General features: G+C 36.8%; 1 protein-coding gene across 1 annotated transcript; it reads left to right on the top strand.

Moving 5' to 3' along the window:
* Window positions 1-715: 715 nt before the first annotated feature.
* Window positions 716-3,533, top strand: LOC127791031 (myb-related protein 306-like). Its single transcript, XM_052320760.1, has 5 exons — window positions 716-848; window positions 1,068-1,197; window positions 1,325-1,731; window positions 1,832-2,054; window positions 3,380-3,533. Exons 1-5 carry the CDS (start codon window positions 716-718, stop codon window positions 3,531-3,533), a joined length of 1,047 nt encoding a protein of 348 aa, XP_052176720.1.
* Window positions 3,534-10,238: the final 6,705 nt, after the last annotated feature.

Here is a 10,238-nt window from a genome sequence, read left to right on the forward strand (position 1 = left end):
TTGTGGTGCAGAAGGTTAATTAATGGGTTTTGTTGATAGAATCATGATAAGGGAGTCGAAATGAGTGGCTAGTCGAGTAAAATGATAGAATTCCCCAAGGTTGGTAATGACAATCATTACCAACATAAGGGCAGTTTAGTCATTTTGCTTGATTGGCCACTAATTTCGACTCCTTTATCCTTATTTCTAATACATATAGAACAACCTTTATCTGATAACAACAATGCAACTAAATAGAATTCAAAATCACATTTTAATTAGCATGCAAGACTGAGTGCAAGGTATTCTCTATTCTTTATGTTGGATTGAAATAATTTTTATACAATTCTTAAGTATAAGAAAACATAGGAATAATACTTGGCAAAAAAAGAAACTTGGTAATGAATATTCATTCGAATGAGTGATTTAACAAGCATTAAAAATAAATTAAGGTTTTAGAACGGGAAGTAGAGAGTAGAGCGGTGAATTGAATGCCACCCGATATTTACGAGATTGAGAAAAAGGAAATCTTCCTCCTTAGGCACGCAATTGACTTTCTACAACCAAATGAGTAAATGATCATTGATTTCCCTTTGACTATATCTTTTACCTTCTTTCTTGTCAACAACCTCGAATGGTCCTCTCTCTCCCCATCTCCTTATTTAAATTGAAGGTCTCAACCATTTCTCCCGTAAAAAGAAAAGGCAAGTCTTGAAAGATAGAGAGAAAGGGAGAGATGGGTAGAATTCCTTGTTGTGCCAAGGATGGTGTGAAGAAAGGGCCATGGACGCCGGAAGAGGATGTCAAATTGGTTTCGTGCATTCAAGAGCATGGATCGGGAAATTGGAGATCTGTTCCCGCTAATGCTGGTAAAATTTTCTTTTCTTTTTCTCTTGTTTTCCTTCCTTTTTTTCTTCATCATTTAGTTTCTAGTATTATTTTTGGGTTCTTTGATTGATTCCATAAATAATTAATAACCTCAAGCTCTAGTGCAATACTGCCCCTACTGGAAAGAGACTCTAACACTGTCAAATTTACTTGCATGATTTTGTATTTAATTTGACTATATTCGTGCATTGGGTTTTTAGGTTTGCGTAGATGTAGCAAAAGTTGCAGGCTGAGGTGGACTAATTATCTTCGCCCTGGCATCAAACGTGGAAACTTCACTAAACGTGAAGATAAATTGATCATCAGTCTTCAAGCCCTTCTTGGAAATAGGTGATGAAATTTGAAAATCTCTCTCTCTCTCTCTCTCTCTCTCTTTCTCTCATATGGTTTTTCCTGATTTAGGTTGGAGATTTTGAGTTTAATTAACTAAGCTGTAAATTTTTTTGTCTTGGCGCAGGTGGGCTGCAATAGCGTCCTATCTCCCCCAGAGAACTGACAATGATATCAAGAATTATTGGAACACTCATTTGAAGAAGATGATAAAAAGCCATGGAGGCCAAAACCAGGAGGGTGTCTCCTCTTCAAGGTCCTTGTCCAAAGGGCTATGGGAGAAAAGGCTGCAAACTGACATCAACAAGACTAAGAAAGCTTTGAGCGAGGCTTTGTCCTTGGACAAACAAAGCACTTTACCTGAGCCAAAGACATCTAAAGGCTCAAACCAACCATCTGCCAGTTATGTATCCAGTACTGGAAACATAGCGAGGTTGCTCAAAAACTGGATGAAGGAGCCCCCAAAGTCATCTCAAACTGCAGCTAGGGAAACCACTTCCCAGACCTCCATCACTAATACCCCTTTCCTTACAGGTGGGGAAATAATAAATAAGACCAAGGCTGGTGTTTAATTTCTATATATTTACTGATGAACCGATGACCTAAAATAATAAGTGTAACGCTTTTGCTATAGGTTCATCCAGCACTGCTCGGACCACTTTTGCACCAGGATCATCCAGCATCAATACTGAAGCATCACCAAAGGCGGTGCCAGTAGGCCTTGACTCCATTTTCAGCTTCACTCCTCCTTATAACCTTGATGCTTCCATGATCGTGGATAAGGTTGCAAACGCAACGCCTGCAACTGCTACCCTTAAGCAAGGCGAGAGGAAGCCAAAATTTGATCAAGCTCCTCTGTTAGAATTTGAGAAATGGCTTATGGATGATGATGATGATGATGACGATGACGACGACGACGACGACGATGACGATGACGATGACGACGATGATGATGGTGATGATGGCTATGCTGGTGAAGGGCATGCTGATCGGATGAACCCCCCTCCGTCTGTGGAGAAAAACTAATCAATGGGTTGTTTTGAGGAGTTTAGTTTCAGGCTTGAGAGCAAATAGGTTTTTGTTTCTTAAGGAGTATTAAGGCCTGAACTATATTAAGGTTTCTTTCATTTTGCGTGCTTAGTTTTGTGAGTGAGGAGCTAATAGGGTTCCTCTCGATATAGCTAGGGCTTGAGCAGGGACATCTCTCTCTCTCTCTTTCTTTTTCTCTTTCTCTTTCTCACTCTCTCTCTCCCCCTCTCCCTCTATATCTAATAAAAGACTTTTATATAATATAATGCATTTGGAATAAATTTAAAGTTTTTTGTTATATGAAATGTTGGGTTGTTGATATATAGATTTTCTTAAGTCTCATCTCATAATTTCAAGCATAGTTTTTGGAATTAGACAAAATTGTTAAACCAATAAAAGGTAATATTCTCATTGGATTGGCCAAAACTTCACAACTAGCATTGGAATTGCTATTTCAAAAATATAAAAACATGGATTACTAATTAATTAAATGTTGAAATTTCTTAACTACAAACTAATTAATTAAGAGTACCCACAATTTAAAGAATTAATTAAGATGTTCAAATCTCATACCATAACTAGTGTGCTATAAATGTTCTAAAGTTGTGCTTTATATATATATATATATGGTGAGTCATCAGCATATAGCAAAATATTTATGGAAGAAAGGCTTATAATTAATGCACATTATCTTATAATTTTTAATCAATGTAAGTGTACAATACACTAATATAGAAGTACACTAAATATCACTTCTAAGTTTCTGAGTAGCACTGAAACCACTATCAACCCAAGATCTAATCTTCAAATCCATCCTCAACTTTTGCACCTCCTAGACATCTCTTCCTTAAAGTTGTCCTTATTTCAAGTTTCAGATTCTCAAGCTTTTAAATCTCACTGCACAAGGGAGTCTCCATTTGACATTTGTTCATCATCAAACATGTTCAAGAATTTTGTCAATTGAATTAGCAATACCCCAAGAAAATTAAGCATATGGCGCGTCCTCACCGGTGAGATCGCGTAAAAGGAGTCGGCCACCTCATGGCAGAAGCAATGGAGACATCTCCAAACAAGTTCACCGGTTGAGACCTAAAAATTTGGCCATTGCACATGTGTTGGGCACTGGTGTTGACCCTGGAAAATCTAATGCAAGTTGTGTCAAGGATGTTAATGGCTTTGAGAAGGTTGGAATGATGTCTGAAAATGAGAAAGGTATTGTTCAGAAGCAAAATACAAATGGAGTTTCTAGCGAAAGTGATCCTATGCACGAGATGATGAAGAAAAGTTCTGGAGATTTCTCTGATTAGGTTAGGATTAGGGGTGAAGAAGTGATTGAAAATGGGTTGGAGATGCAAAATAATGGATCTTTTAATCCATTGCTCGAAGAAGATGCCTTACTAGATGAACGTGATATGAATTGTGGAGGTATGGTTTAAGACTCAGGCAATTTCAAAGGGGTTCATTAGCGTATGGATGAAGGTGAGAGTTGTAACATTCCAGTGTTTTGGAGAAGAATAAAAAATTATTTTTGTGCTTTAAATGGTTCCTTGATGATTAATTGGCAATTCGTGGGATTGAGATCTTAATTGGGACAATTAAAGAGGATCATCGTGGTTGAATTAAGAGGTGATTTATGAAAAATAATTTGTTTATGATTTATTAATGATTTTGTAGACTTGAGGAATTTAATGAAAAATATTTAATTTATTGTGTTTCTAAATAGAAGGGAATTGGGGAAAAAGATTATGAAATTTCTTTGGTTTAAAATATAATTTGAAGTTGGTATAAAAATTAATTTGGTGGTATTTATTGGAATTATTCTCATGCCTTACTATATCATTTTATGATAATTTTGGTTAGAGGATTTTGGAACGCAACATCGGTAATTTCGTAAGTTCAAAGAAATTCTGCAAGTAAAGCGATAAACGTAAATTCAGTAAGGGTTTAATATGTTTTACGTGTAAATTATTCCATCATGACTTGCATATGAGGACATGAGAGTACCTAAGCATAAGGTGGTGAATTTCTGACTGTGTGAGTCTCGAGATTGGGTCCTAGAAGAAGCCACTTGGGGCCACCAAAATCCTTTAGGGTGCGGTGAATAAACCTGCTTGCATGATTCATTTCACATTTTTCTATGTTTGTCATGAGCTTTAATTTTCTATATTATATATTATTTTTTCTGAGTCTTAGGACTCGTCCCCCATTTCCCCCTACTAACGGCACAGATAGCTCGGGCTTTAGGAAGGGGAAAGCATTACTAGTGGATGAATCGCCAGTTGATGAGGATTGCAGGCTGTGAGAGAATTTACGTTGATTTTATGTGTTATATTTATGTAATTTATCTATTTGGTATTAGACTTGCAGGAATCGGTTGAGACTCATGTTAGTGGAATATTACGTGTGTTTGTTAGAAATTATTTTAATTATAAAAAATTAGGTTTTGTCCTAAGGCTGGTCGGGTGCGAGACTCAAGTGCTGTAACACCCCGTCCTTTCCAACGTGCCATTATTCTCGGGATTTCCTTTTTAATCATAAATTCCTTAATATAAAATCCCCTTACATACATTCAACAAATCAAATGAAAGCTAAAGGAAAGGTAACAAACACTTGCGGAAGCTATAATCGAAACCTAACGGAATATTGTAATTTTCAAGGAAATTAATCCATACAAAATCATTCTATAACCACAATATTACAATATCCGACATGAAATAGCTAAAACATGCTACCTATCATGATTCTCACAATAGTCCTAGCATGGGCATAGGACCTATCACATACCTACCAGAACGATCAGACCTCGACAATCCTTTTACCTTTTTGCTTGCTCGTCTTACTTGGAAAGTGGAATATTCCAAGGACAAAAGTCCAATTAGAAGATGAAACTTCTAGTGAGGGTTTAAAATAAATTTCATGAATGAATGATGCAAAGACATGAACAAACATACACCCTAGTGTACCTTTCACTAGCATTCTAGCCCTGGCAAAGAACCCTAGGTAGTTAACTAGGTAAAACTCATAGCATGGGAGAGACTCTTGCGGTTTCATCCCGATAATACTCACGACGCGGGAGATTCTTGAGGTATTTGGCAAACACTCTTGGGGAAACGCGACTACATTACTAGGGCAATATCTCACCCCAACACAAGTATCGATATAACAACAATATCATGCCAAATGAAACATCACAATTATCGATGCATCATAATATAATAACATGCACATGAACCAAGAGATGCATGCAAAACACATAGGTTTTAAGGGTAAACCACTCACCTTGACTTAGCCTCTTAGGCTTCCTCATTTCTTGTGCAAGGCATACTATTACTCAATCTTGAGCCTCAACGATCCTTGAACATCATATTCATTCAAAGGAATATTAATATTTATTTTCCCTAATTTTTCTCCATTTTCTTCCTATTTTTCCATTAATAATTCTAAAATAAATACCTCCTCAAGTATTTTCTCAATTTTTTTCCACCATAATTCATAAAATAATAAATTAATTTAAAAAAATACCTAGGTTTCACACGCCCGCGCATGTACTGTGTGTGAAGATTAGCGCGTGCACTTCATGTGTTGGTCGTCTTCTCCAACTTCGGCCGCTGGTGACTACTCCGATACTCGATTTTCTTGCACCGCCTTAGCATATGGACTATTCCGATTACGATGGTAACCTCATTGGCTTGAAAACATGACTGGAAGGCTTCCAATTAGCCGACTAAAGCTTCAGTTTTTGGCGAACTCAATTTTTCGGCCAAGCCTTGAAACACCCTTAAACTTGCATCAAAACCTCCCAAATTTTCTAAAAATGATCGTCATCTCCTCTTGAACAAAAGCCCGTTATCCAAAACTCTCAATTTCTTCCCAAACACATCGATTGCTTGGATTAATTTTGAAGAAACACTCGGCCATCTCTGACTTATTTATAGTTACTTTCGACTGCCTCTTCGGCTAATACCGGCCTCTCCTTGCTTCACAAGGCCTGCTCTAGGCCATGATGGCCCTAGGAAGCTTCGACCAACCATGATACGACCTTTCCTGATGGTGGCCATGTGCGATTAACGATTTCTACAGATTTCACATGCTTTTTTGCAAACCAGCCCCTTTCTTTCCACTTTCTTGCACTTTGGCCCTTAGCCCTCAAGTCCTCAGGTTCTCCAAGTTTTCACTTCGATCCCACACCTTTGAGAATTTACACTTTAGCCCTCATAATTTAGGAAAATATCACTTATGCCCCCAAAATAATTACACTTATGCTCATAAAAATTACACTTAAGTCCTTTAGAAATTATCGAGTATTACAAGCGCCTTTCTGCTGCCTATGTATTTTTGGACTCAAGTTCTCGACAGACGAAGGTGGCGAAGCCTGGTCCCCACCTAGGACGCCCATATTATATTATTTCTTTTGTTGGTAAGGCATAACCGACCTTCGAGATAGGCCATAACTATAACCTTGGGCTACGGTGGCACCTAGGAGTAGGGCCGAGGTGTCATAGTGGTGGTATCAAAGCCAGGTTACGATCAGTTGAGTGTGTTATTTGGGTCAGGGGATTTGAGGATTTTGAAAAGAGGGTGATGAAATTGTGAATGCATACTTGGGACGGGGTAGGTCATAACTAGGAATGAAATGCTTCCCCACTATAGGTATGTTTATTGATATGGGCTTGCTTAAGAAATGAGTTCCTAACATAGGCAAGCAGCGGGATGTGTGTGTGTTCCCGAATTTGGGCATTTGTGGGGAAAAGTGATTTATTTTGGTTATTGATCTAACCCTTGATTTTGTATGCAAAAAATAGAATACCCTTATACACTTTGAGGGGTTAGGCCCTAGCATGCTGAATCTAGACCCTGTGACCAGAAAACATGAGAAATCAACAAAGGTCCAATGTGCAACCCATTAAGTCTTGGGTGGACATCACGAAAGGTCACCCTCAATGTGTTCCAACTCACTAGGAATATTTTTTGCCCTCAGGTACGCAATCTGAAATTCCTCTCGTTAAATTACCTAGTGATGTTATTAAAGAATGCTCTAACTATTGGATAAATACCTTAGTGGGTTATTTTGTTGAAAAACGACTTCCATTTTCGGTGGTCCAAAGTATTGCTAAGCATATGTGGCAACGCCATGGCCTTTTAGAAGTTCTTTCGAATAATTGCAGCTTTTCTTTTTTCATTTTGGTTCCCAAGAAAACATGCTAAAAGTTTTTGACGCCAATCCTTATCATTTTGCGGATCGACTATTTATTTTAAAATGTTGGGAAAGGGGTATGAATCTAGCTAAAGAGTCTCATTCATCAATCCTCATTTGGATTAAGATTCATAATCCCCCTCTAGAGGGGTGGTCATTGAAAGGGATTTCGATTATGGTGAGTGAGATAGGGAGACCTCTTCATGCAGATCCTATGACAGAGGATAGATCAAGATTAGGATATGCTAGTGTTTGTGATGAGGTATATGTTTCTTCTAAACTTTCGAAGTATATAGATATTAATTAGGGATACGATGAAGCTACTGGTGAAAATCATATCTCTAGGCTTCCGATTCAGTATCAGTGGATACCATCGATTTGTTCTTGTTGTCGGAATTTTGGTCACCTAGATTCGTAGTGCCCAAAGTAGCCAAATCCAAATCCTAAAGGTGTAGATTCTTGAAATCAGGGGGGACAATATGAGAGCTTTGTTTAAGTACAAGGTAAAAAAGAGAAGGATGAGGTGAGTGATAAGGCTAAGCAAATAGGCCAATCTACTAGATCGTCAGAGCCTGATTATGAACTGAAGGATATTGATGATCAAATAAAAAATAATAAATATTGTCTCTTAGCGGACGAAGATAAGGATGTTACCTCGACCATTGAGCTAGAGGGAGGGGATGATGAGAGGGACGATTTGAGAGACTCTAGTGATAGAGAGGAACTTGAAAGGGAAGTCTCGGAGCATAATAGGACGATGAGTATAATTTTGGAGGGTAGTAGGCTGAGGATGAGAGCGCAAGCGGAGAGAGAGAGAGAGAGGAAGGCGAAGAGAGAATGCAATAGGAATCAGCAGGGGTTTATGAGTCTAGACCCACCCTTTCATGAGTGTTTATGATGCAAATTACTATATGGAATGTGAGAGGGCTGAATCAGATCCCAAAGTAGTGGGAGGTTCAGTCGCTTATTTCTCATAATAAATTGTCTCTAATGGCTATTTTAGAATCTTGAATATGAGAAGGAAAAGTTAAGAAAGCCTCTCGAGCTATTATGCCTCTTGGAATTGGGTTTTTAATTATGATAGGTGCGATGGGAGGTGTATTTGGGTAGGTCATGATTCGTTCGCCCTTAATCTGGGAGCATTTATCCACTCTTGATCGTATTAACCTGTTTTTGTCTTTCTTGAATAGATATTTCCTTTGCAAGGTAGATGTGGAGAGCCACAACCATCTTTTTTTCGAGTGTCCATATTCCCGTGAAGTGTTGTCATTCTTTCATAGATCTAAGAAATTTAGCTGGTTGTGGCATTGATGGGATATCGGGGTGCAGTGGGCAACTGCTAGATGGAGTAACAAGGGTTCATGGCAAGTTTTAAACAAGATGGTGCTTCACATTTGGTATATTTCATTAGAAGTTCGCGAATAGCTTGTGAATAAACTTGATTATAAATACATTAATACATTTATTTATAATTTTATAAAATAATATTTAACCTAAAGTTATCAAACTTTAAATTATTATAATAATATAATTAAATTGAATATGTTTAAAATTATTATATCTATTAATTTAATAATATAATATAATATAATATAATATAATATAATATATGTATATATAATAAAGCAAAATAACAAATATAGTTTAGCCAAATATCGTTTAAATAGTTGTCTAAATTAAAAACCATAAAAAGTGAAAAGGATTGAATATTGTAGAGAAAAGAAGCCAAGAGTAAGAGGCAAGCATGGACATCGCCCACAGTCAACACATGCTGCCACTGTCACTGTTATAAGCCTCTATCTGGGGCTGAACCATTGCTAATTGCCACCGTTCACGGCCATCGCACATTGCCTTCAACTGTTCTACCGTTGCCTGCTGTGTGTTGCCTTTCCTTGCCACTTTTGCACTTTTGTCTCCCACTGCCACCGCTTGCCACTGCATACCCTTTGTCTTTGCCTATCCCCGCCTCTCTGAAGCACTGTCCACTATCATCTCTCGCCGTTGCATACCTTCCTCCATCATTTTCCCTGTTTGTGAGTTCAAACTTGCTGGCGAGTTTGAGCTCAAGCTCGAACTCAAGCTCGACTCATCAACCTTTTGACGAGCGCCCAAGCCGAGCTTGAACTTGAGCTCAAACCTAAAAACTAGCTCATCGAGCCATGCCTGAGATAGAATAAAATGAAATTTTAATTGAACGTTCAAGCCCAAATACCATCATCAAAACCTTACAATTTCCTTTCAATAAATTTATTTAGAAGCATAAAATTTTAGAAATTCTATTGATTTAATTCTTGCCAATAATGAAAAAAGGTAGAATAAAATGAGACTCATAAATGACTTTATTTACATTAATAAATTTTACAAATTCTATTAGAATCATTTAAATCTAATTACAATTTCCTTTTAGTGACAAAAATAAAGAAAAATGAAAGACATCATTAAATGAATTCATTTACAATGAAATAATGCTCATGAAATGAATTTAGTTAAATCTTACAATTTCCCTTCAATAAGAAAAAAATAAAAATAAAAGAACACCCATTAAATAATTTTATAGTGAATTTTTCTCTTAAAATTATTTAAACCTTATAATTTCATTTCAATAAAAAAATAAAAAAAAATGAAAGAACACTGATTCCATATGTAACACAAGCTCTCCTACAAGTATATCTATCTATTTATCTATATATATAAAGCTCAACCTAGATCATTCAAAGCACATTAATTACATTAAATTAAATTAAATTAAACTAAATTACATTAAAATTATTTATATTATTAAAGATAAAAATTACATGAAAATGATTTATATAAGTTT

Source organism: Diospyros lotus, chromosome 14 (assembly GCF_014633365.1).
Source record: "Diospyros lotus cultivar Yz01 chromosome 14, ASM1463336v1, whole genome shotgun sequence".
NCBI classification, from domain to species: domain Eukaryota; kingdom Viridiplantae; phylum Streptophyta; class Magnoliopsida; order Ericales; family Ebenaceae; genus Diospyros; species Diospyros lotus.

What these genes read in the sequence shown, in the direction of transcription:
- LOC127791031 (XM_052320760.1), top strand. Translation starts at nt 716, where the DNA reads ATGGGTAGAATTCCTTGTTGTGCCAAGGATGGTGTGAAGAAAGGGCCA. An exon ending in CAAGCCCTTCTTGGAAATAG is followed by an intron (nt 1,198 to 1,324) that starts GTGATGAAATTT and finishes GTCTTGGCGCAG; the next exon opens with GTGGGCTGCAATAGCGTCCT. An exon ending in TAATACCCCTTTCCTTACAG is followed by an intron (nt 1,732 to 1,831) that starts GTGGGGAAATAA and finishes CTTTTGCTATAG; the next exon opens with GTTCATCCAGCACTGCTCGG.